Raw genomic sequence first — 27,921 nt, 5'->3', positions numbered from 1 at the left:
GAGGAGGTGACTCCTTCATAAATAATGCACCCTTTCTCATACATGTGAATGATGTAATGGTTAAGTCTGCTGCTGATTTGGTACATCTCTGACTTGCCGCCCTGCGCCATGTGCTCACTCACCGGTTGCCAAACGATGAGAGGATTATCCTGATTTGGGGGAGAAAAAAACCCACAAGAGTGAGTATTGAAAAACGGATTATAGCCTATGAATTTGTGAAAATGTATCTGATGCGAAGCTAAAGGCTAATTTCTTCCTGCTAGTTCCAGTGAATGAATGTGGAGTCGTGCGCTTTGGGGATGAATGAAAGGGAGGAGGAGAGCATCCTTCCCCGTTGTTCTCCTCGCTGCCGCCGGTTTAACGCGCGGCTAAAGTTGTTTTATTTGGACACACTCCGGCTGTGTTTGTGGACCGGACCTCTGCTGTGTGTGTGAGAGAGAAGTGGGGGGAGAGAGAGAGAGAGAAGGGATGTGGTGATGGTCTCACAAGTATCTCAGTCTGTCAGGCGAGCACCGCGCGTCCAGGCGAGGTGGAGAAAAAAGGAAAGAGGAGGGGGGACGTTAGCAGAGGCAGACAATGCGGTTTATTCCTCGATACAATTTACACCGATATCCACGAAAACATGATGAGCAGAAGATTATGGAGAAAAGATCCTTGTGATTTGGTTGTTTTCGCGGTATTTTAAGAAGCGCAAATAGCAAATTCCTCTGCGTTTTGACTGAGAACCAACATAAAGATGAAATTTCCAATAGAAAACCCGAGGAAACAAGTTAACTGGGACCCGGAGCAAGGTTGGTAAATAGTGCTTTCGTTATTGTCTGATAAGTTTAGATATTTGTCATTTAATAATACTCCTGAATTTTAGCAACATACCTGAGACACAGTAAATCACAGCAGGCGTTGTTATTCGCCGGCTTGAACAGTTCTTATTCATAATTTTGTTTATTTCACTTCGTGTTTTATTTACTTGAGTGTTCGTCTTTTGCAAAAAGGAGCCTTAACAGAAGACAAAGCGTTTTGGGGGTATTTCTTTATTCTCCATCCTCCTTGTGCTCAGCTGTGGACGGCAGCGCTGCTGGGAGCGGAGCTGTAAGCGCGTAAAATTAGCAAGAGTAACCAGCGTGAAACCCGGAAACGCTAAGAGAATAAAAGCATGTTAAATTGTCTGAAAAAATAATGTGTAAGGGCGGGTTCACACCAGACTGTCCAGTTGAACCAAACCCTGGTGCGTTTATCCCTTTGGTGTGTTTCGGTTGGGTTGATGTGAACGCTTAACTCAAACTGTGGCACACAGGGCAGAGCCAGGATTTTAAAAATATTGAGGTCACGAGTTCAAACACTGCTAGGGTTCTTGGGGAAAATTTTGTAGATTATTTTATTGCATTTTGTGAGTAACAGTACTCACTTTGGAAATAATGTCAGTGCAGATGAAAACTGGATGAGAATCACAAGATAAGTCACAATTTTGGCAAATTTTGAGATTTCTGGCAAACAAATTGAGCAGAGGAGCACAACTGCAGTATCTTCATTGAGGTTTGCATGGAATTTCCTGTCAAGTATTTTGACACTCATTATCCAAGCTCATCCAAACGATAAGCCGTCATCAAAAAGGTTTAATGTAACATTTTAAGCAAGATATATAAAACAACCAGTGCTAGATGATGTTTGATATCCAGGTAGAAATTGGGATGACCTTAGTGCCTTTTATATCCACTGACCATATGAGCAGTAATCAAACAACATTTCCACTGCATGACTTGTGTTTACAGTTTTTGGACAGTTTGAGTTTTGTCTTTTTGCCAGTTGGAAACTTGAATGGTGTGTCACCCTCACATTGTTTCGTTCCTGGAACTGGACCTTTAGCTGTGAACCTGCCATAAAGGACTCGCTGCATAAAATTCTTTCCATGTGGTTACAGTTTCCAAGTTTGACTACCAGACATGCATTATTTTCAGAGACATGTCTGGTCACTTTCGATGGATTATAGCCAGCAGGCCTTCTGAGGGGGGGTGGGGTAGCAAAATGGCCACAGTACATCCTCCTTGTAGCAGGAAGAGTGCAGGGGCAGAGACCTTTTAGTGGAATATGGGAGTCTGGTCTGCCTGACTCACTGATCCTTTATCTGACTGAGGTTTGTGCAACTCAGAAACTATGGCTCCAACCATGGCTCTGATATATCAGTTGCACTGACTGTAAGTAAAGATGGACAATGACAAAGCATACGAGTGCTGCCACCTTGTGCCTGTGATGTTATTTGGAGCTAGAGTCTGCACAGTAGTAACTGGGGTTGGAGCCCTGCTTTCTAGTTCCTGCCCTCTTTTTATAGAATCAAATAACACTGTTGAATGTCCATCTTCATGCAGTCAGTGATCAGTGACTTGACTGTGCTGTGTACTACCATGTACTGATAAATCCATGAAACTGTCCGTGGTCCTGAAGTGCATACACTTTAATAGTTGCACCTTTTTCTCGCCCCCACTTTTCTGTCACTTTCGTCTTGGATCTATAACATGCTATAAACGATGTACTCTAAATACTCAATTCTATACTCTACTGTAGCCTATATAGTCTATAGAGTAGTCACACCTTTATTATCAAAGTGACAAGCAGCAACATGTAGCCTTGGAAGACTGCAGTTTGTAGTCTTCCTGTAATATTCCATTCAGTGACCATTTATTAGCATCTATGGTGCTGAAAATACATCCCTACACCAGGTATTTAAATGATTAATCATTAAAAATGTAACTCATTAAATATTTATTAACTGGCAATGTATGATTTGTGTACCATTTCTCTGGAGTTCACAGGTTCTCTCAAGTTTTGGTTTGGTCTGCCCTGTTAGTCTAGAAATAGCAGTAGTTGCACTCCGTTTGGCACTGTTTGGTTTATTATTCTGTTTGTATTCATTTGTCACTATAATCATTTAAATAAAACTTACGCTGAAAATGAATAAATGATTAATTGATTAATGACTGTGAACATGTTCAATTATCAGTCAAGGAAAAAACACAAAATTTGCAACCCTATGCCAGGCCCATGGGGATTATCCCTAATTCTAACCCCAACCCTCCCATTGGGTCATCCCCTCTGTTAAAATGTAGCATAGTGAATGACTGATCACAGCCATCTTACAGGAAACAGACTCTGACTCCTCCACCAAGCCTTCTAATGTGATTGTTTTTACATGTGGGGATTTTGTTCTGGTTTCAGTCTATTGAAATTAAATATTTTAATTTGTTTTGAGACGGATGTTTAGAATGATAGATGCAACTTCCTCAGCAAAGTTTTATTTTGAAATTTGTTCCTGCAGGAAGTCATCTGTTATTCAGGCTGGCTTGATGCCTAATGTTGAGGCTCAGCTGGTGAGTTAAACGCCTACAACCTGTCTAGTGCCACAGGGAATAACTGAGCCAAGGGCCGACCTGAGCCAACCCAAAAATCGCCTGCATGTTTACTATTACTAGAATTTTGCATTTTGTTCACCAGTGGGTGAATAATGCCTTTGTGCATGTAATATGCAGCTGACTTGCTGAAATGTTGTCAAACTGAAGTCCCACCACAACTGTGCTCCAGTAAACCGCTTTGTAAATGGTTGATGTAACATTTCATCACCATAATCATCCACATAGCCTATTTTTAACATTATTTTTTATGCTAAATTGAAGAGCATCTCTGTGATGGACCTGAGTCCACGGTGAATGCTTCCTGCGCTTTGGCCAGACATGCTGGAGACGGAGAGTGAGGGCTGAGAGCAGCAGATAGTATCAGATAAAAAGCACTGCTCTCCACTCAGGCCTGATTTGATTTGCAAAAATCAATGTGAAGCAAACTCAGTGGTTTGAAAAAGATTTTAGATTAATAAGACAGCCTTAGAAAGTTGAAGCACGAATTATGTTAATCACAGTTTTAAACTTGCCTTTATGATTTAAATTCATATTAGCGTAAACAATTATAAACGATTAATTATTATGCAGTTAATTGCTGTTAAGACTTTGGCAGCAATTACACCTCATAGCTCTTAGCAGCGTCATTTGTTGAATAAGGAAATCTAAACTTGAAATTAAAATACTTGGAAAAAATAGAAATGAGGGGAAAAAAAGCACCTTCTGCATCTTATTTACTATTCATGATTAAAAGATTGTTAGTGTTTTCAACCTTCAATTCAAGAAAAAGCACAAAATTTGCAATCCTAGATCAAAACTTGTCGACCAAACAATCAGATGTCAAGTGTTCCAATCCAAGTTACCTTGGATGTCTGCAAACATTTTTCACCACTTTATGGTCCAAACAATTAATTGCCTAATCGAGAAAATGGTTAACAGATTAACTGATAAAGAAAATAATTGTTAGTTGCAGCTGTGCTGAAGTTAATGAGATGCATTTTTCCGAACTGCCCTACAGTGTATAGCTGTTGCTGCCCTGCTGCACAGAGCTGATTGATTTAATTCCACTCTCAAGATAAGATGAAAAGTAACCGATGTAAGTTAGTCTTAGTAAGACTAATGATGGACTTTGCAATTAATTTGGCAGTAGATGTTTTACTGAATCCGTCAAAACGACTGCGCCCAAAATAGCAGAGTATACTGACATGGGGTCTCTCTGCTGCCTCACCTCTTGCTCTTAATTTTTGTAATTCATCTCATGTTCTAAAAATAGCTGCAGCCACCGCCCTTAAAGGCATGTACTGTAAATTGAAAGTGGCAGTTTTGCACCTTCCTCGGCTTGTGACACCACTTTGCTGTTATTGATTCACTCATGATATGGGGATTAACTAACAAGATTCATAGCTGGTGCTGGACGAGAGAATGAGACAGTTCCTGGATGTCCTTGACTCATCGGGGTGGAGTGTGTGTGTGTGTGTTCAAGTGCATACATTTTGCTCAGCGTATCCCATAAGTGATACTATTCCATTAAACAAGAGAGTGCCTCTGTAAAACAAATCAATTTCCTATTCCTACCTCCCAGAGTTGCACCATTGTAGATAGCAGGCTCCGCCCATGGCTCCTGGGCTCACCATCTGATCTGAGAGAGGTGGGGGCGTCAGAGGTGAAGGCCACAGCTCTGAATAGCTTATACAATGCTTTATGCACATTAAAGGAATCTAAATTTGGCTGCCTCCAAGGTGGTGCTCGCCATTTAATTTGACTTGCTCCACTAGACATGCATTTATTATAAAACCCCATCCAGAAGCCAATGACTGAAAGTGGCAGCTATCTCCCTCTTACAGTCAATTAGAAAAATTGAATCCTACTTCCAACCAATAAGGTTAATTCAGTTTTCACCTCCACCAAATGCTGTAAAGGTTTAGCTATAAAGGGATGTGTGTATTTTGAAGGGATAGTTTGCATTTTTTGAAGTGGGCTTGTATGAGGTACTTAGTTATACTGCTGTGAACAGGGTCAGCGGCAAAATGTATTTTATCCACTGATAAAATGCCCACCTACACAAAATCGCTATTATCAGTTATCGGTGTCTTCAAACCAACCAGACTCCATTGGCAAAATCAATAATCTTACATTGCAGAATGCGGGAGTTGCTGCTCTACCACTGCCTGGATTGGTTAATTTGTCTGTGTTACTGCAAGTTTTCTGTGTTTTAAAATGTTAGCTCAGATTCACCAAAGTCACAAAATAACACAAATAAACTAGATCAATGCAGTGGCATATACAAGCGACTCCTGTGTAAAAGTGCTATTTTTGCCAGTGGAGTCTGGTTCAGTGAGAGAGAGTGATACTCCGCGTAAAAAAAAAAGTGGTTTCCTGACCGAGAAGGCAAAGTGTCCCTGTTCACAGCAGTACATTGCTTAACTTCCGTGCTGGTGTTCTCTGCTTTTCCAAACTGGGAGCATGTCGACTACCATCTTCTGCAGGTAACACACTGATTGTCAATAAGTGCCTCATACAGCCCTACTTCAAATAATCTGAACTCTATCTTTAAATATTTGTAAATGTTTATTCTTATTTTGCCTTATTGTCCATAAACATCCATGTAGTCTTCACGTAATCATTTGATTATTGCCTCTAATTCAGGATGTTTCTCTGGGGTTTCCATTCATTATATTAATTCAATGACAGCGTTTTCTGTATTAGTGATTGAGGCGGTAGCTGTGGAGGCTCCATTTCACAGGACTAATGGCTTTTATGTGCAGAAACCGAAACAAATTCTCAGCATGGCAAGATGTTGAGATGAGGTGGAGCTTTGACACAGCTGTAGGCTGCCGGATGACAGGAATTTGTGCTGAAAGCTTTGTGCTTTCTGAAGAGGCCCTTTATTAACTAAGAGTAATGGAAGGAAATCACCTTTTAATGCTTCATACAGGAGGTTACAGGTTTTCGATGGCTGTGTTGAGCTTGTGTTTATGTCCTCATAAAGCGTTGTTCAAGTGCAGACTCGAAACCTGTGCAGTGATTTCTGCTTCACAAGGACTCTTAACACTGTAACCTTTAAAATGATTGAATTTAGTACAGCCACAAAATGTATAATGTCCAGGTATGTGTATCAGTAGCAGCCAGGAAAAGGGGGATTTGTTCCTGAGGCTTTGGGAATGCGCTAAACCAAGTGAGTTCTGGGGGAGTGAGTTTGAGTGAATTTGTAATCAATATTTTTATGTTGCTGTTATTACAGTCATATGTAATGAATACTGTTAGATGAAAATCAATAAAAACATTGTTTAACAAAAGAAAAAGTACAGTGTTTAATGTTGAAACATTGAGAAGTTGTATCATTGTACTTGTGTCTTTGCAAAAGAAGAAATCTTATAAATTAACATCCATTTGCAATTAATGCATTTGACATGCAAGCCACATGAAAGCTTAAGGTGGGAGAAAATACTGGAATTAAACTAGTTCCACCCACTATCTTCAAATCTCTTATTACTGTAAAAGTTATCATAGACAAGGACAAACATAGGGACCTGTAAATACATCAGCACTGGAAATGCTCCTTGTATGTCACATATCTCTAGAAAAAATGAGAAGACGGACTGCAGACTAAAGCATAGCTGGTGCAGTAAATGATCTAATAAACTCAAAGTTCAAATACAAAGTCGACAAATACAAAAGGCTCATGGAGGGTCGGCAGGCACAAGTCTCAACAGTCCAAAAGCAAACAAAGTCCAAACAAACAGGTGGGAAAACCAAAAGTCCAACAAATCAGGCAAAGTAAAAAAAAACACAGAGAAATACTTGACTAGAAGACAAAGACGAACTGCTAAGAAAAAAACAAAACAACAACACATACGGGAAGATTATTACAAAATAAAACAGGAAATAAATAAAGTGACATTTTTTTAAAGTGAAATCATTTAACACTCACTTAAAAAGCCCCAAAAACTGCCTAGAAAACAACATCTCAGACGTCACAGATTCATTTAACCAATTATTAGAGCAGTCTGTTAATTTCTATTTGCATAGAATAATCAGAATCACTTCAGAGGATCCAGAAATGCTGTTTCCGTCTTGGCATCCACCAACATCAGACTTAACAAACATAAATTAATCTCCTCTTTCCTCTCACTCTGTCCTAGTGGCGGTCCAGACCAACTTGGTTCCTCCCAAAAAGGTCCAGCCTGGCATGGCCAAGTCCAGTCTGGTCCAGGCCAGCGTGGCCACCATGCAGAACCCCATGGGCTGTGACCCTAACAAGGCCAATGGTCACTGTCCACTGCCACGCCTGTCCATCTCCTCCCGCTCTGCCAGCGTGGTGGCCAGCATGGACACCAGCTGCGATGGCTCGGCTGCGGCGCTCCACTCAGTGATGAAGTGGAAGACGGTGCTGGCGGTGTTCATCGTGGTCCTGCTGTACCTGATTTGTGGAGGTCTGGCATTCAACGCGCTGGAGCAGCCATTTGAAAGCAAGCAGAAGACCAGCATCACTCTGGAGAAGGCTTCGTTCCTGGAGAAACATCCATGTGTTACTCCTGATGAGCTGGAGGCACTCATCGAGGTGAGAAACTGAAAGTGGATAAACTGAGACATGGTATTCACATTTAACAGAGCAATTTCCGTGTTTTCTCCATCCAGCTGCTCAGACAGCTTTGGAATAGTACGTTGCATTTATTGAATCTATTTATCATGAACAGATTAGTTTGTAAAAGGACAGGAAGAAAAATTAAATGAAAATTATGTTAAATAACACTTACTCAGATAAGAGGAACAAAGAGGTTTGTTTTTTAGATGGTGATTGCTATCAGGGGTAATTAGAGGTTCTCAGGGAAATTAATTCTGGCTTCATTAGCTTGTCATATGACCTTGAAAGGCTTGGATGCAACTTCCTTTCATGTCTAGCTTGTTCATCAGCAAATGAAAACTCAAGCCCATGAAGTGTCCAGTTACCATCAGCATCTTTAAAGGCTATTTGTGTAAGTATATATGTATATATATATATATATATATATATATATATATATATATCTATATATATATATATCTATATATGTATATATATATATATATATATATATATATATATATATATATATATATATATATATATATATATATATGAGTAGCTTAACTTAAAGCGGCTATAAAGGATATTTTTATAATAACAATGTATGAAATGTAAGTGTTGTCTGATCGTCTGAATATGAAGCTCCACCCAGCTTTATGGAGCTTTATAGTGAGTCTCATCTTATTCTTTAGCAGTCTGGCCTGAAACTTTGCAGTTTTGGTTCAATTTCATCACTCTTGTTGCATCTTTCATGATGCAATAGGCAGCTTTTACCCGCTTTATCCTAAATGCTCAGCACCAAACAGCAGACACTCATGGTGAGCAGAGTGGAACATTTAGCAGCTAAACAGCCAGATATCATTATAATGAGTTGGAGCAGACCACTGACTGGATATGTCAATGTGTGCTTCCATGTGGCCAAAACAGTTACTGCAGATTTAAAGGTCCACTTATTAGCTAATGAGCTTCATCAGCAAATGGAAGAGCTCTAGGTTCATCACATAACGGAGGCCACATATCGATACTTAATCCATGTTTCCACCAAACACTTGTGATAGTAGCCTTGAAACCTGTGCCTGCACCCTCCATCTATCGTTTCCATCACAGACAGTATTGCCAAATGTAGGCAGTGTTTTCAGCAGGACTTTGGGGCTAATCCTTTTTGGTTTTCCAGCAGTTGGGAAACAACAGTCGAGACTTTCCTTGGTCTTGAGAACCTGCGTGATTCATTGACAGACAAATTATAAGCCATACTATACATTTACTGCCAGGCTGACAAAAATCTACTAACCTTTTCCTCTGCTCCTCTGTCACTGTCACTTTTCTGCAGCTCACCCTCTCTTGCTCAACCAAACACTTGCTACACACACATTTTGTATTGTTTCCTCTTAGTGTGTGGTTGTTTTTTGCAACCAGGACACAAGCTTTGTTTGGGAAAAGGCTATAGGCAGCAAGATAAAAGACTGCAGAAAAAAAGAGGGGGCTTTGGGAAATCCTACATCACAGCAAAGGTGATGTGATCTTACATTTACTGTTCCCAAGGTCAAGAATGATCTTTCTTTCTCAAACTCATGTATTGTTATTTTTTATTCCCTCATAAATTTGTTCTGATGGTGTCAGGCATCATGATTACATAATTTTTAAGCGGTTATTTGGAACAGTTTAGTTGCTGTTGCTGCAGACAGACACTTGAGAATCTTTTTAGATGTTGTTGTCAGCCTCAGCTCAGTCAGTTGTACCTAATCCAGCTCCACTACTCAGCCACTCTACTATTGTGAAACGCCCCCGTACTAAGTTTGTACTTTGGATTGTTACTATCATACTTCTGTATTTAAGTGCACCCACCACATATTGGAATGCAAGTGTGTGGGTTGGATTAATCTACTCAGTTAATCGAAGGCACGCAGTTGAGATTTTACAGGTTTTAAGGGGTACATTGAACAGTTTCATCATTACACTAATAATGCTAATTTATAGACATTTTAGTTGCCATTTCATCAGTTTTGTCCCTGCTGCGTGGATGAGTCAATAAATCAATTATATAATGACTGAAGTGCCATCAGAAGATACACCCCCTGCTCTCTGCCCCCTGGTTGTTGACACTTGATGGGTAAATGTCATGAGCAGACTGAGAGGCAGGTCCATCCTTTAGCAGGAAGCACAATGAGACCCTCGGGGTCACCAGAGAGATACCCCATAATTCTCAGTGACACTTCACATCTGTTGGCAAACACATGTTACAGTATATGATGCTTGCACACGCAATTTCATGTTACATAACAGTATATTAAAGCGATCTCGGAGAAAAGGGCAAAACACTATCTATGTCCTGAGATTTTTATCCTCAGAAAAAAAGGTCAGTCAGTGTGACCTTTATGTTATAGCCACAGCCGCTTAGACTGGAGAATTATAAGCCTTGTATTGATTTTTTGTGACGTTATTAGGTAAACAAATAGTAATAGCAGTACACAAGATGTACATTTTTATTACAATGATATAATAGTTAGATATTAAATCTATTTCTCCAAACAAAGTCATTATCTGAATACCCTCAATACTAAATGTATTTGTGCAGTATGAAATTCCAGAGCGAAGCTTTAACAACACCCACACGTTTTAAATAAGGAAACTAGCTCACGGCCACAAGAGCACTGGTGCCTTTACTGTAAGAAACGTTTGAAGCCAAGTTTTTCTGTCAAAACTGTGTATGATACATCTTGTACTTCCACTCCCGACCATAAACTTATTTTTACCATTTTGAGGGGGGGCAGGAGAAAGTAGGTAAACAGTATATGTCACATAGAAGTGGTATACAATAAATGTGTTTTGGTTAGGCTTAGAGCGTTATGATGGAAGTATATGATGGCCAGTTTCAAATGTGTAGTAAGTTGTTGCAGCAGTTTTAAGTTGATATAATTTGTTATACAGATTCATTGTCTTTCCTCAAGAGGCTCTTGCCTTTTGTCAGGCCGCCATGGTAAATAAGAATACTAAGGTCACATAGATCATTTTATATTCTGAGGCCAAGTTTCAAAAAATGGTGCTATTATAAAGAAATAGAGAGAAACAGAGAAAAAAATAGAGAGAAAAAGAGTCTCAGTTTTCCAGTCATACCATATATGTGATATTCCAAGACTGTTTATGATATGCAGTATGCATAAATATTTAAACAGAATGGGCGAAAATAACACTGCATTGGAAAAAATCGAATGTTTTTTGTCCAAAGCTGGGATTAACATAAAGTGGGTGTGTCTGGAAAGGAGATCGAGCGATTTAGTTTAGGGGGCTTGAAAGACCATTTCAGCAACTGAGTGACCTTCTGATACTTAATAATCTACATCACCCTCCATCAAAGTCTGTCTGACCATAAAACTAAACATGGCATCTATAAAATTGACTCATGGTGTGTCAGATCTCTCACAATGCAAACTTGATTAAATGGCCTGTTGTTAAAAACATGACTGACAACACTAAAACTGTGACATGAAGGTTGATTAAAAGTGATTTGAAACGTGCCGTTTCTGCAGTGTTCCACATGTTACCAACATGGCTTGTGAAGTTTTTGTTCTCAACAGATACCTGTGTGAACTGAACCAGATAACAAGCAGAAAAAAATCCATCACATCAGGACTTAACCGTGCATTTTACAATATCTTTTTACAGTGTCAGCTGCTTTATAACACACTGTATGGCGATGCTTCACGCTGCTCTCTGATATCACATCTAGAATTATAGGTCATGACATAAGGTCACTGCATCAAGCTGGCATGTACAACTGGAAGCGGAATTGGAAAATGATTTGAGGTGTGTCGGCGTGCAGTTGGCTGAGTGGAGAGTTTGATTTGTGAGGGAGTGCGCTGATAGAAAATATGGGACTAAGATCAATCAAACACTTCTTTCCAGAAGACGTTCACAAAGAAAAGATGAGGATGTTCTCTGCCAATAAGGGTTATTTTGTTTGGAGAGTAACAGAAGGGCCAAATGTCAAATCTCATTTATCAACAGGAGCACCTACTTAATATTATTCCACACAGACCATATGGAACACACAGTTAGAAAAAAGTTGCTCACTAGAACCATACAGGGTTCTAAGGCTGCAGAAGATTCATTTTTATTCCCCGGTAGAACCTGTCATAAAGGCCACTGCTGAAACCCTTACAGAGGTTTCTACCTAGAAGCTAACATAACGGTTTATACCTAGAACTGTCCGCGAAAGGTTCCACCCAGAACCGTTATGAGAGGTTCTATAGAATTCTTCTATGGTGTAATGGTGCCACCTAGAACCCTTTCTGGCGGTTCAAACCAGAACTTTTCCACCTTTTCAGAGTGCAAAAAAACCCCAAGAACAGGGGGTTCTACTGACAACTCTTCATCTAGAACCCTCTTGTCTTCTGAGGGGTCTATGAAGAACCATAGTGTATTCTACAGAAGAGGCACAAAAAATCGAATCCCATAGAACCCTCTGTGAAAGGTTCCACCTAGAACTCCCTGTGAGAGATTGTGCAGAGAACCCCTCTACAGTGTAATGGTACCAACCCGAGCCATCTCTGGGGGTTCTAACCAGAACCTTTCCACCTTTTTAAGGGTGCCAAAAAGACAAAGGGGGTTCTATCAAGAACTCTTTTATATTCCATGGATTTCATCCAGAACTCACCCAGGGGGTTCTACCCACAACTCTTCATCTAGAACCCTCTTGTCTTATCAGGGTTCTGTGAAGTCCAAGAGCCAAAGAGTTTGATCTAGAACCCTCTTGTCTTCTGAGGGGTTAATGAAGAACCATACTGTGTTCTACAGAAGAGGCAAACAATTATTGAATCCCAACGATTGTATATTGTGGTCATCCATCATTTTAACAGTCAATATTAACATTGTTTGAAGGGACCCATTTAAATCATTGATAAATATTTAAATATTTGAAGATGAGGATCTTTAAACACTCAACATTTCAACAATCTATGAAGAATTCTTTCTTCCAAAATTGACTCTTAATGGAGCCCTTAGTGTTACAAAGAACCCTTGATGAAACCTGTCTTCAAAAAATGTTTTTCAGAAGTAAATGGTTCTGGGTAGAACCTCAGCGCTAAAGCAAAAAACCTTTTGTAACCCTTGTTTCCAAGAGTGTAGCTGCATCGTAAGTAGTTTATATTTTAAGTAAAATCCTTGCATGTGATACACATGTCACAAGAGGAAAAAGAACATTTTTGGAATAATGTGCTTTCCATGTTTTTCTGAGAAGAGTAAATACAAAGATTCACATTAGTGCCACAGTGGGTTCCTCTGATTGTATTAAGCTTGAAATAACCCCAAAGAGAGAACCTACCACATGGCATTTTGTGTGCTCCACTTTCCGCTAGAGTGGTTCAATTTGATGTTAGCTTCTTCAACACTGCTCCAGTGAATATTGGACTGCCTATCTGTCTCTTTCTCCGTCTAAACACCCACCTCTGTTCTTTTATTCCCTCCCAGAGAAGCATCCTTTTTCATCTTCTTCCCTTGCAGTGCTCAACCTTTGAGCCACAAAAGTGCTATCATGAGTTTGAAAAAATCAATGACAGTATTTCCTAAGGAGAAGTGTGGAAATAAAAACCTTTAGCATGGTGTGCCTGGGGTCCGGAGGGAATCAATTATTCATTGCACAGGCCAGCAGTCACAGACCTCCTGCTGCAGAGCAGTGCTAGTAGCAGCAGCTGAATCATAGACCAGACTGTCTCCTGGACAAATGATCAGATTCAGATACATGAAATGATGTATGACAGCATGTCTCAGCAGCAACTGAAAGCTAACGAGTTATGAAATTTCCCAGAATTCATTTACAACATCAAATCTGACAAATTTAATATATCAAAAGATGATTGAATGCTTAGATATTAGCTTTTCTTCAGAGAGTTAGATGAAGAAGAGCAATACCATTCTCATATCTATGGTAAATATTAAGTTACCACCACCAGAGACATTTATTGGACTTGAGGACATCTGGGGTTTTGCCCAGACTTCTGTAGAGGTTCCAGGGACATCCTACCTAGAAAAAAAGATAAATAGGCTCTATTTTCAGCTTTTTTAAAATGCACCCAGGCACCTTATTTACATCCAAAGTACACATTGTAATCACTGAAATGTTTTGTTTTCTTTAATGACGTTGTGAAGTAGTGTGGGATCATGGGAGTTGTTTACTGTTAAACAACCACCATAGCTGAAATCTAACATGTCTCAGGTGGAAATCTTGTTCGTGGATGAGGTTAAATAATGTTTCATTCGCGTTCCGTTTAGTCTTTTTCAGATTTCCTTCCTCACTATCTAACGTACCTGACATAACCCTTTCCCAGTAATAGCTAGCAACAGCTGGCAGGAAACACACTGTTACCTTTAATAAATTACAGATTTCTCTGTGTTTCAACATTATTGGAAACATTTGCGATTATGTATGTACACAACTCAACAAAATAAATATGTTTAGCGATTTTAGACATATTAACACAGAAATGTTACATATTGTGCATTTAAATAAGAAGGAATAATATTGATTTATCACTCTTTCTAGATATGATGGCACTTCAGCCCCAAGAATCGATAAATAACAAATATCACGCCGTGTGTGAAGCTCACATTGACATCACATTTTTTTTTCCTCGGCTGTCTCAAGAAAAGGCCTTCCAGACATGCTGCTTCACAAGTACTCCATCAAAGAGTCTGTCTGGTCCTCTAACGGGTTTCGTTATCGGGCTGTTCGTGCTTTGTCAAGCCTGTCACTCAGACAAAGGTCCTCCATGGAGACACAGCAGTGGTGACTCACTCTTGTCAGACTGTTTGGTGGAGGAGTAGACAGAAAAATGGCAACCTTGGGAAATATGTGTGTGTGTGTGTATATATACACAGCATGTGTGTCCATAAGATGGGAGGAAATGATGTATTAGAGAAAGGTTTGCTCCACAGCATGTGTTGGCCTAATGTGTGTGTGTCCTTACTCGTGTGTTGACCTCATGCCTGCTTTAGTATCCGTGCTGTCCACCTACCCACTGCGTGCCCACAAAGACAGCAGACCTAATTGGCTGTACCAGCGCCGTTGGGATGACTCACACTGTGGCGTGCTGTGGAGCCGTGCCGCTATTGACACCAGTCAAGCCTCATTTATTGATGAGTCACTTACCTTCAAATAAACCTGTATAAACACTGAGCTACCTGAAGGAGAAGTACGTCAGGACACGCAACCAGCTTCGTCATCATGCTTTTATTAAATGGATTACATGATTATCAGTTGTTTTTTTTTAAGACATCTGGATTTATAGATGTTAGTGAGAACCACTGTCAAAGTTGTGCTGCTTTATTAAAATGTTACAGCGACTGATGATGAGTCAACTCCTCAGGTGTTTACACAACGTGCTCTAACTAATGAAAATACTATTACAATTACTAAATATTGACAACTGCAATTACTGCCTCACAGTTATATGCTTCTGCCAACCAGCAAAGGTGCAATTTATATTAATATCTATCCAAACTCATATATGTATTAAAGACTGAAGGAATTTAATCAAGATATTAAATGTGCTTCTTGACAAAATAGAAGTTGCTATATTGACTACTTTATGTACTATACTGACATGTGGATTTCAATGAATAATTTCCAGCAAAAAAAAAATGCTGTCTTCACTTAAAGACTGTTTTCACAGAGAGGTACAGAGGACTGATAGAGAGCTGAACATTATGATGTAAAATGTCATCACCTCATTATTTTGTCCTTGATATTTGTGTGAAATTTTGTTCTAATATGCGTATGAATTTTTGAGTTATAGACAAAAACATGTTTTGTGAGGTCGCTGTGACCTTTGGCCCTCAAATTACCATCAGCTCATCCTTGAGTCCAAGTGGATGTTTTTGTACCAAGGCGTTCTTAAGCTATCACGTTCACAAGAGTGGGATGAACTGAAAAAAATGCAAAAACATGGGAATCACAAAAAAATTATTTGTCCTAGTAATATGCAAGATTAGCTCTGGACAGGCTACAGGTCTACTGATCGCAAATACACACATACACACACAGAGGCAATCACATGATCCCCACAATAAAAATTAGCTGTCCCTTGGTCCTATACAAAATTAAAATTCAGCCTACATGTTAGTGCTGTGACAAAGTCCTACACTCAGCAGCCATTTTTGTACCATTTATAAACACGAGGGGGAAGAATATTAAAACCACATTTCAATACAAAGCACCGCTGCAAACTACAACCTCTAATTAACATAGAGTTAGATGAATACCTCTCCCACATTGTCAATCAACGTTATTCTCTTTGTAAAAGTGGAATATATGAGTTGCTGCATTAGATAGCATTAGGTTTTACAGGTATACCAACTAAATTGGTTACTGTGTGTAATATGTAGTTTTATGAAACTGACAGGAACCATTCTGCTCCATAATCAGTGACAAACTCGGGTCCTCAGAGGGGCAAGGGTGCATAAAACAAAAAGAGCACAAGCACACTGAAAGTTGTGACGCACTTGATCATGTTTTATCCACTAGATACATGAATTCAGGCTGCAACTAACAACTGGTGATTATTTATTTGTTTCACTGATTAATCATTTGGTTGATAAAACATCATCATGTTTTGTCCACTGGCAGGGACCCTAGAGGGCACTTGATCATGTTCTCATGGCTCATTTCTGATAAATTCAGATCAGGCTTATCTGAGACGGGCCTCAGTCTTCTGGCAGTCATTTGAACAGCTTTAATGTTTCAAGGTTGATTTGAGTAAAGCTATAGAGGCATTAGTGATGGTGAAAGTGCTGCAGAGGCTTGGCACCGGCTCACAGTGAGGGTGGGTGAAGGAGAGCGTGAAGCACCATGCTGGCTGGATCACGGCCGTCACCTGCTGTGGGGTAGAGAGAGACGCACTGAGAGGATAAAGATCTGCAGTGAGTGAGCTCAGCTCTCTAATGGCCCTGCAGTGTGGAAAATGAAAACACACATATTAGTGGGAAAAGAGCCCGTCATGATTGTCTAGCAAAAAGAACGTTGGCGTGCTGATTCTCAAAATGGAGGAGAGCTTGTGTGAAACAAAAACACCATTTGTCATCTTAATTAACTATCAAAGTCTCCATCCTCGTGCCTCAAAAGTGCACGTGAAGAAGGAGGATTTTCCTCATCTCTAATGCAGCGTGAACTTGGCTGTGAAAGAGGCGAGAGACAAAAATAGAGCCTCTCATAAAGTATTCAGATACATTGTGAGGCTATTTATAGTCCTCCCGCGACTCCAGAATTAGGTTATTTGGGGTTTATTTTTTAATTACCGCTTTGATTTCGCCCCTATAAAGGAGCTGTGTCTGCCAGAACCTATGAAATAACATCACTGTAACTGGCTAATTTTAGATCCAAAAATCAGTCTCATTAGGGGGGCTGCACTGATGGCGCTGAGGTAATCACATGCAAGATTATGAGTAGGCATGTGCAGCCATGTGTATAGATGTGGTCCTCCACTCTGTCTGCTTTGAAATGTATGTCACGAGAGTTGATGCATATTTTATTAGATGGACGTGCATCTCACTAACAGCTTGCGTGCAGACATTAGGGGGTTGCTCTGAAGGAAGAAGCTGTATGTTATATCCACCAATCTATTTTTTACTGAAGGCATCCCTCACAGTGACTTTAATGCAGGACTGTTTATTTGCGCCCAGAGGCAAAATTTCAAACTACACTCAAAAGGGTTCTTCCTGTTGGGCAGAAGTTCTACCCAGAACCATTTGCTTTTAAAGAACCTTTTTTGAAGACATTGTTTGTCAAGGGTTCTTTGTAAGACAAAGACTTCTGAAAAGAGGACTGCTGAAATCCCTGAAGAACTCTTTCATTAGAGGTTCGTTAAGCATTTTTTGTACCGTAATATAAAAGTCTTCTCTGGAAGGTTCTAGATAAAAGCTTTTGAATATAAAAAGTGTCTCATTAGAACCCCCTTTGTGTGTTTTAGAAAAAATGTATATAAAAAGACTCTACATAGAACTCCCTCTGTGTGTTTTTGATAAACCCATGGAATATACAAAGCTTCTTGGTAGAAACTCCAGGGTGGGTTCTGGGTGGAACCATTACACCATGGAAGGGTTCTCTGTGGATCCTCTAATTTGGGGTTCTTAGTGGAACCCTTCACAGATGGCTCTAGGTATAACCTTTATGTTGGATTCTTGGTAGAACTATCTGAAACACTTCCAAGTGCAACATTTATGAAAAATTCAAACAGGAACCAATAGGGACAAGCCAAAGAACAGTTTATGGTTCTTAACACCTATACTTCTAACAGCGTACTGTATTTCCACAGAGATAAATAAAATAAGTTTCTCATAAAAACGCTCACAGACAGAGGATGTGAAAAGAACGGAAGTAGATAAACTTCTCGTGGCTACATAATGGAGCACAGAGGGAGATCAGTGAGAATAATGATGCAGTAAATGCAGAGCATTGTGGCTTCTTAATGTTTCCCTGACACTACACAAGTGTGGGGATAAAGACAAGCTGGGGGACTGAAGAAAAAGGCTGACACTGAAGAAAAAGGAGCGATAAAGGTCCTTCTGCTGCAAGTGAAAGTCTGTAGATTCAGTCAGTGTGAACTGTTAAAACATGCAAATTGGATAAAAATGCTGAGTGCAGAAACAGCTCTGTGTGAGGAGAGAGAATCCGAATAATTTGAGCAGATCTCATGCAAGATGTTTGTGCTTATACATTTACTGCACAGCGTGTCCACAGGAGGAGTGTTTTCATATATTGATATTATAATGTTTTTTTTTTTTTTTAATTAGCTTTTTCTGCAAGGAAACCACTGTTATATAAGACAAATATCACTTTCTCTGAAGCAACCAGACACCACAGACCTAATCAGTAATTGTACTGATTGTACTGGTCTACCGCTGTCTTGATCAGTCACTTTCTTTGTGTTATTGTGTGACTTTTATGAATCTGAACTACCTCTTTAAAAGGTAAGAGGTAAAACTGCTATTTTTCATAAGAGATTCTGGTTGTTTTTGTAGAGATGATATTTGGTTCATACAATGGTGATTTCCCATCAAAAAAACATGTCTGACAGCAAGGTGAAGCGCTGAAAATATTCTAAACATAGTGTACACTTAAACTGATATTGATTCTTTTGAGTGGGCCTTTTTTTAAGTGACTAAAATAGCTTCTGTGCTGGTACTCCCCACTGCTTCTCCAAGGTAGGGGTGTGTCAGCCTTCATCCTCTGTACTTAATATACTGCCTATCCATAAGTACCTCATACAATCCCACTTTAAATCATCCAGATTGTCACTTTAAAGGTTACTGGAATCATTAGACAGCAGCATTTTGTAACATGATAACATGATATGATCATATTATCATAATATAATTCTACTACTTTTATTAAGATAGAATAATATTGAATTAATTGTAACTCCATCCACTTATCTTTACCACCTATATTATTACAGTTTTATGAGATGGCTTCATACGATTCATTAATTCTTTAACTCATATTCCCCTCCCCAATTTTCAGGACCATCTCAGTGCTCTTTTTTCCTCATTTCTCCTTCTCTTTTATCAGGTAGCGTGACCTTCCCAGGTTGATCTGGAGATAGACACACTCAATCTATCCTCAGTTACCTCACGAGTGTTATGCAATCAGTGGCGGGGGTCACACACGAACACACGTAACAGACACCTGTACACAGGAACATGTAAACATTGGCAGGAGGCGGGTTAACGTGCTCATTCTCTTCAGGACACGTGTGTTTGTTGCCATGAGCTGAGCCGGCACGCAATCATCATAACCCTGAATAATTCCTCAGTTTATGAGAATTATGATGATTGTAATTAATTTATTTTCCTTTTTTCAGCATGCCATAGATGCTGTGAGTGCAGGGGTGAGTCCTCTTGGAGATGCAGCCTACAACTCCAGTTACTGGGACGTGGGTAGTGCCTTCTTCTTCGCTGGAACTGTCATCACGACCATAGGTAATGTATTAAATAGTCCCCTCTAAAATACTCTGATACCAGTTAAATCTACTGTTGTTGGCAATCAGTACAACTGCCATTTAACAGATGCACATGTTCATCTTCTGCCTCATTACCTTCACATTCCTCCCAGAACAAATTCTAAGAAAAGTTCCTATTTTTTCTCTGTTAGCTAATGTTCTGTCATTTAATTGACTGGAAAAAACACAGTGTCCCTGACCTGTTGTTATGGTGTAGTTCTAGAGATTTAATTAACTATGGCACTGGCTAATATGCTGCTGAGCAGAGGCTTTCAGGGGCTTCATTTAATTCATCACGATAAAATGTCCCCCAATCTTTTGGATAATGTTACATTAAAAACTTATTATGGACTTGTTGCAGACATATGACTGGATGATAACTGGAATAAGAAGAAGATGCAAGAGCCTATAGATGAAATGAAATGAAATAATTTTGTGTTTGTCAGTCATTGCTTTTTGAGCTTCATGCTGCCCTGTTGCTCTGAGTCACATGAGGAAAGTGGAACTGATTCATTGCAAAATAGAAGAAATGGTACAAAAAAACTGCCCAAATTAGTGTTTAAGTGTTTAAAACTAAGAAAAAAGATATAAAATAGCTAATTATGTGAATAAATTATGTAATATACATAAACAAACGATCAATTTGTGGAATAATTGAAGAAATGGCTAAAACTCACAAATTTATACTAACTAATTTATAAGATAAGTAATGTAAATTTATATTTAAGAACTATAAGTTTAGTTTTTTTTAAATGTTATCTTTATAGAAGAATTGCAGTCTTGTCTACATTTGGCATACATGTGAAAACAGAAAAAACAACGCAAGCTTATAAATGTATGAATAATGGGCAAAAATAATTTTTGGTTGTGGTTTAGATGGGATTTATCCTTTCAGTTTGTCAAAGGTGTTCTCTCATTACAAATCTCTGTTAAGCTGTAAATCCTTCCCTCTTACTGCTGCCCTCAGGTGAGTTTTACAAATCCCTTTGCCCCCATGAGCTGCTGCTAAATGATGGAGAGCCAAAGCATTGTGGGATTTAACAACCTGTGAAGACCAACATTATCAAGGATGATGGCAAAAGACACACTGCTTACATAGACATGTGCTTTTACTTAATGTAAAAGTTTCTCTATTTGCTATTTTCCTCTTAAAAGGTTTTCCTGCTTTTATTTTGTATACATGTTATTAATGATTTGTGATCCAAAATGCTTCTTAAATGAAAGTGACAAACCAGAGATTTAATTAATTATTGCATTTCTAATATGCTGCTCAGCTTTCAGTAGCATCATTTCCTTCACTGACCAGATATGTTATTATGAAATATATTAAGATAGAATACAAGAGCTAAAACCTCCAGATTCAAATTACCTAACACTTACAGAACACATTAATTCTCTATACATGCTCAACTTTGTTTGAATAAAATTCTTTGAATGTCGAAAAACACAACAGAGAAAATAAATTGGAAATAAATGTACTAATGAAACAATGCATAATCTAATCAGAACAGGTTAAAGTGGGAGGGACTGGATAAAATATACTGTATGCTTTGTCCCGTCCTGCTGGCTTCTTCATTGAACTCTGTCGCTCTGTCACTGTAGGGCCATAATTAATGAAATTATCTCTAAAGGAAACCTAATTATTGTCACTCGCAGAGCTTATTTACTGCAGAGCCCCGCTACAGCAAACTCCCAGGCGTTACATAAGGACTTCAATTGATTATGTTGCATAAGAACATCTTAATTGTCTTCTTCTGCTTCTCATTTTACTCTTAAGTCTCCATCGCCTCTGCTTCCTCCTCACCACAGCCTTCCTTTGAATTCTGTGTGTTTTGTCCTTAAAAGGTAGCTTTGGTGTTTTTCAGCCTGGACTCTATTTACCAGTGTTTTTGTATCTACGTGACCAACAGAGACAACAATTTTTGAAGTCAGTCCAGTTTTGATTGAGACCACTGCAGCCAGTCAGCTGCAAAATGGGCTGCATCATAACCTTTTTGGGGGTAATATTGGGAGAGGCGTGAGGGGGAGGTTGGACATCAGAGAATCAGCAGCGAGAAACGGCACATATAGCCAGAGCATTTTCACATCTTACTCAGTGATTTCGAAGGTTTATTTCATGCAGACTAGAGCTGCCGATTGCTGGAGCTGTGGGAAGATGAGCCAAGACATTTTTGATGAGTTTTATTTTGTTTCTGGGAAGTTTGAATGAAGTGTGTTTTATAGTGCTGCGCCCCATCATTTTTTTTACTCTTTGTCTGTCAGTGTGCATTACGATAACAGTGTAAAACAGATAATGCGGGGAAAAAATTCAAAATAGGAATTATGAATAAGGTAAATCATAAATTCTTAGTTTGATCCTTAGTTGTGTCATTGTTCAAAGCAATGCAACAATGCAACAAACTGAGTCTCAAGATGACTACAAACCACAAAACTAACAGGGATTGAAGCAAAACAGGAAAAATGATAACGGAGCATCTGACGTACTGTCAGCCACCTCACCAGAACACACTGTGGAACACACAGGGCAAGTGATGCTTACTTGTTTGCTTGTGCTAGTTTTTGCCACTGACAGGCTCAGACTGTTATCGTTAGTGTCTGACAACATTATGGACACAATTGAGACCTTTTTTTGAAAAAGTAAGATATGTTTTGTTTAACAAGAAAGGAGCGCTGAGCGTGCAGGTAAGAACAATTTCACTTTTTGTGTGTGAAAATGTGATGTTTTCACATCGCAGATGACAAAGAAAGGCATTAAAATGCAAGTCTTAGTGGTAAAACCTAGAATATCATACCATATAGAACACATTGTTGAGTATTGTATTGTATGGCTAAATCTGATTTGACTGAAAAAATCCTAGTCAGGGACAGCCCTAGTGTTTTACAATGATAAAATGTTTCTATAAATGGAGTCTGGTGACTCTGGGGAAAACAACAAAGTGGCTGTTTCTGGTTAAACAAAAGGGATCTTAATCTTTAACAAAAACCAAAACAAACAAACAAAAACACACACACAAATAACTAACCTCTATAGAGATTCTTTCCATAATTCTGTCAGACACTTAGAATAACAGTCTGAGCCTGTCGGTGGCACAACAAGCCTGCTTTGTGGACATACTTCGACATTTCACCAATTGCCCAAAAGCATTACCACTGCAGCGCTCTTGCTCAACACGAAACCAATTTCAAAAATCTTTGTCCCCATTAGTCCCAAAAACTTGTGAAAACAGAGCCCAGGTGGAAAAATACTCAAGGTGCCCTTTAATGTCACATTTCTTCACTCATTTACCGTCTTTTTTCTTTCTTTCTCTGCTCTCCTTTGTGTTTCGCTTGTTTTAACAGGTTATGGAAACATAGCTCCAAGCACGGAAGGCGGGAAAATCTTTTGCATCCTTTATGCCATATTTGGCATCCCTCTCTTTGGCTTCTTGTTGGCGGGGATTGGAGACCAGCTGGGGACAATCTTTGTGAAAAGCATCTTGAGAGTTGAGAAGATATTCAGGGTGAGTTGCATGTATCACAGTGAGTTGACTTGTTTGTTTGTTCTGGTGGTTTGTAGTTCTTAGTAACAGTGCGCTCCAGGATGGAAAGCACACTCTAAGAAATACGCATTGCAAAAGGGTTCGACCCGAAGGGCTGAGGTTCTACCCAGAACCATTTGGTTCTGAAGAACCCTTGAAGAATGGGTTTGTCATGGGTTCTTTATAAAACTAAGGGTTGCATTAAGAACCCTTTTCATCCAAAACGCTCTTTTCGGAAGGAAGATTTTTGCAACTGGTTTTCTGAGTCATAATATAAAAGGGTTCTCAGTAGAACCACTTGGGATTAGTTCTAGATAAAAAATAAAAAGGTTCCTGGCAGAACCCCCTGAGTGTGTTCTAGATAAAATTAAATTATATTAAATTATATACAAAGGTTCTGTTTAACCCCGCTGAACGTGTTCTAGATAAAAAACATAAAAATGTTCTCCCCTGGGTGGGTTCTAGATGGACTATAAAAAGTGTGTTCTTGACAAACTCTTGGAACATAAAAACTTTCCAGTGGAACCTTGGAAGGTGGAACGGTTCTGGATAGAACCACCAAAGAGGGTTCTGGGTGGAACCATTACACCACTGAAGGGTTCTCCTCAGTACCAGCCACCACCCAAAAGCTGATAAAATATGGAACTGGATTTCTAATGATTTTATATTGAGAAGCTGGTGAATTTGAACATTTGTCTGTCAGTGGCTGGTAGACATTTTAAAAAGGTTCTTTCCTACCCTGGTTCTCCTTTGGAACCTTTCATAGGAGGTTCATTCCATTTTTATTTCTAAGATTGCGTTATTCAAAATTTAATGACAGTCTTTTTTCCAATGGGATATCTAAATATATCAGAGTTTCATTTATCAGTGCCTTTGGGCCTTTGTTCATCACACTATCACCATCATATTATAATTTTTAATTGCTTGTAGAAGCTCTAATAGCATCTCATATTTGTTTTTCACAGCAAAAACACAAACAGATCAGCCAGACTAAGATCAGAGTGACGTCCACCATCCTGTTTATCCTGGCTGGGTGCATCGTGTTCGTCACCATCCCTGCTGTCATCTTCAAACACACCGAGGGCTGGTCCGCACTGGAGGCCATCTACTTTGTTGTGATCACTCTCACCACAGTGGGAATAGGAGACTACGTGGCAGGTACAATGATAGTTCACTCTCATGATGATGATTAAACGTTCTGCAGACTTTGCTGACTGTAATGTTTTTTTTTTTTTCCTTCACCTCCAGGTGGGAACAGTAAGATCGAATACATGAGGTGGTACAAGCCTCTGGTGTGGTTCTGGATCTTGGTGGGTTTGGCCTACTTTGCGGCCGTCCTCAGCATGATAGGAGACTGGCTTCGAGTGCTGTCTAAAAAGACCAAAGAGGAGGTGGGCTTCATTCAATTACACCGCTCAGTATTACATTAGAGAGGTTGAAATAAAAGGTCACACAGCTGCTGTTTCCTGTGTCTTTTGTCTGCTTTCTTGTTTTGCCTGCTAATTGCTGCTAAGACCTTGTCAAAATGCTGTGTAACAGGCTGCTATTGTTTGAGGTGTTCAAGATGTCCAGACAGAAGAGACTTATTGTATTCATTCACTAGAATGAAATAGAATAGGAGCTCAGTGCAGGGCCTGTCAGTTTTAGCACAAACAGATTTCTATCATGTTCTTTTTAATTTTAAAGTCCTTGAAAAGTATTCTCTATTGCATTACTAAATAAGCAACCATCAAAAAATGTTCCTCCATCAGGACTGTGTGGTTGTGGTTTGATCGCATTTGATTGACATTTCTGCATGCCTACGCAAACAAGCCCACAACTGTTTTTGATTACTTTTGATTCAAATGTTTCTAAATCCTGATTGGTGAAGCAGATACTGTTTTCTCGCACCATTTCACCTACTTCTAAAGGTGCATGGAGAACAGGGAAAGGGCTCAGAAAGGTAAAACTCCTGCAACGACCTGCAAACAACTTGATATTCAGACCACTGTGTTTCGTCTCTGTCCTTCAGAGCTGGGTTGAGCCTGATGAGGGCCAGAGCTGAGACAAATTGGGTACAAATGTTGCTGGAGTCTTTTGAAATGTTGACTGGTGCACAGAAGAATGTGACATCACCTTTTTCCAACTCAGCTCCGCCTACTTCAAACCAGTGAAATTTGTCAGTTGAGTGTGTTTGCATGGGCACCAATAATCTGGTGTTGAACCTTATCCTGTTTTTGATCATATTTGGGATATGGTGTTTACTTTGAACATAAAAAAAACATGTAGTGTTTACTACAAAACAAGTTCATAGTGAGACTTTTCTTTGCTCTTTAAAGAAAAAGAAAGATAGAAAGGAAGAAAGACTGAGTTAGGCTAGGGGGAAGACACGCAGCAAAGGGGGCATTTGAGTGCAAGTGCAAGACTGCAAGTTTCTCAAAACAAGGTTATGGTTTTGAGTTTTACAGTGAAAGTCCATAAGGTACAAATCCTAAAGAGGAACCAGAAATACAAAGTCCAAAAACAGGAAAAAGAATCTACAAACAACACTGACAGGAAAAAAACACTAGGAAGAAATTCAAAAAGGTGTTCAAGGGAACACTAGGGAGCTCAACATACAGACAGAGTTAACAGACACGACACTAAATACACTAGAGACAAGGAGGATAACAAGGCACTGGTGAGGGCAGGTGAAAATAATCAGAAGGAAGGAAATAAAAAGGCAGGAAAAAGAAGAAAGGCAGGAAGTCAAGGCAACAGAAACAAGAGGGAAGGATCAGCAAAACTCAAAAATCATGACACCTTATAGAAACAGTAGTTTAACACAATGACATGATGTCCCATATGCTTTCCTAATCTTTTCCTCATCCTTTCTTTACTACTGTCTCATCACAGGTTGGAGAGTTTAAAGCTCACGCAGCTGAGTGGAAAGCAAATGTACGAGCAGAGCTCCGTGAAACACGGCGGCGCCTGAGTGTTGAGATCCATGACAAGCTCCAGCGGGCCGCCACCATCCGCAGCATGGAGCGCCGGCAGCTTGGCCTGGAGCAGCGAGCTCATTCCCTGGACATGCTGTCTCCAGAGAAACGGGCCTTGTTCGCCAGCCTGGATGCTGGCCGTTTCAAGACTTCCTCCCAGGAGAGCATCGACACCAAGCTCAACAACCTGCGGCTGAAGGGTGCCTGCGAGCCTTACGACCATCAGGGGAGCGAGCAAACGCCCCAGACGGCATCTTCATCAGAGGAGAATCTCTTCAACTTGCGCTTCGGATCTCTCACCAAGCTGGCTAGACGGAACAAGAACCGCGAGCTGCGAAGGAACATTACCGAAGATGCGCGCCGGGCGAGTGTCGGCATAACCAATGGCAGTGCCATGCTGGGAGAGGAGAGGACGGAAGAAGAAGAAGAAGAAGAAGAAGAAGATAGGGAGCCGGATGAGGAGATGGGAGAGAGAAAAGAGGGAAACATCAGTCTGACAAACCTGTCACAGTACGCAAAGGAACGCTCAAAGTTGAACGGGTTCATACCAGAACAGGCCAAAGATGAGAACGACTAGATATTGAACAGAAGAGCTCTTCAGAGACAGAAACAGAACAAGAGTGAAAGATTCAGTGACAGAAACAGAGTGACAGATACAGAGACAGAGACACAGAACAAGAGTGCATGTCCTTTGAGAAGTCAAGAAATGTGCCTTTCTGTTTCCTATGCTTAGATTGGAACTGCTCCCAGGAAATTCAGTCATCGTGCCATAGCCATGGGAAGAAAATGTGTTGCCAAAAATGAATGAACTGAAGAGACAGAAGAGGCTGTAGTTAAATACCTCATATCGGATGTTACTGTAGAATGGGCTACTTATATCTCTACAGGAGCGATCTTTGCAGCTTCGTTGTCTTTCAGCCCTGTTACAACACACTTGGGCTACGGCTGTCTGCTAATGTTGAATCGTATTTTTTAACAATGTGGGCAGGATCTCTTCCCAAGAGCTAGCTTCATCTCATCCATCTTCAGAAACATTATTGATCTGCGCTTTGTCATCTCATACCGTGCTGGCTATTTTTAGCTCAGTGGCCTGCTACAAAAGGACTTCCATTGTTTAATGACTGCTGGGCGGGTGGCTGTGTTACTGCTGGATCAATAGACAATACGAGCATTTACCTAGCTGACATGTACAATTATTCCTTCATGGTGTGTGACTTTGAAAATGTAGCCCGAGGGCATAAAATACTGCATACTAAGAGCTGATGAAAAATATTCACACTGATTGTGCACAGTTATTAAAATACAACCATAGCAATTAATTGACAGAAAATAACTTGAAAGCTTGAAATTGCAGCTGTAATAATGTCTCTTTTTTTGGTTTGAATAAAATGAAATGTACTGCTTCTAGTCATATTTGGTGAAAAAAATTATTCCAGTACAATTTTCTTCTTCTTTTTTTTTTTTTTATTAACACTGAGCTGGAATTCAGACACATGTTTAATCACC

The 27,921-nt window shown here is 39.7% G+C and overlaps 1 protein-coding gene across 2 annotated transcripts; it reads left to right on the top strand.

Moving 5' to 3' along the window:
* Positions 1–53: 53 nt before the first annotated feature.
* On the top strand, positions 54–27,815 carry kcnk10b (potassium channel, subfamily K, member 10b). Of its 2 annotated transcripts, none has more exons than XM_084742308.1 (7): positions 54–179; positions 7,526–7,944; positions 19,803–19,920; positions 23,280–23,440; positions 24,424–24,616; positions 24,707–24,849; positions 26,333–27,815. In XM_084742308.1, coding segments are annotated over exons 1-7 (1,695 nt in total). In that variant the 5' UTR covers positions 54–178; the 3' UTR covers positions 26,993–27,815. The 2 variants fall into 2 exon arrangements, with proteins under 2 accessions (XP_084598434.1, XP_084598433.1); XM_084742307.1 differs by lacking the exon at positions 54–179 and adding an exon at positions 484–791.
* The last annotated feature ends 106 nt before the right edge of the window (positions 27,816–27,921 follow it).

The sequence above is a fragment of the Lutjanus erythropterus genome, chromosome 18 (genome assembly GCF_056507025.1).
Source record: "Lutjanus erythropterus isolate fLutEry1 chromosome 18, fLutEry1.hap2, whole genome shotgun sequence".
Classification (NCBI taxonomy): domain Eukaryota; kingdom Metazoa; phylum Chordata; class Actinopteri; order Lutjaniformes; family Lutjanidae; genus Lutjanus; species Lutjanus erythropterus.
Note: the sequence above shows the minus strand (reverse complement) of the source record. Positions and strands in the feature narration are given on the sequence as shown.

Excerpts from the sequence above, each read along its gene's own strand:
- kcnk10b (XM_084742307.1), top strand. The coding sequence starts at position 737 with ATGAAATTTCCAATAGAAAACCCGAGGAAACAAGTTAACTGGGACCCG. Across the intron at positions 19,921-23,279 it reads AACTGTCATCACGACCATAG|GTTATGGAAACATAGCTCCA; the intron begins GTAATGTATTAA and ends TTGTTTTAACAG. Across the intron at positions 23,441-24,423 it reads GAGTTGAGAAGATATTCAGG|CAAAAACACAAACAGATCAG; the intron begins GTGAGTTGCATG and ends TGTTTTTCACAG.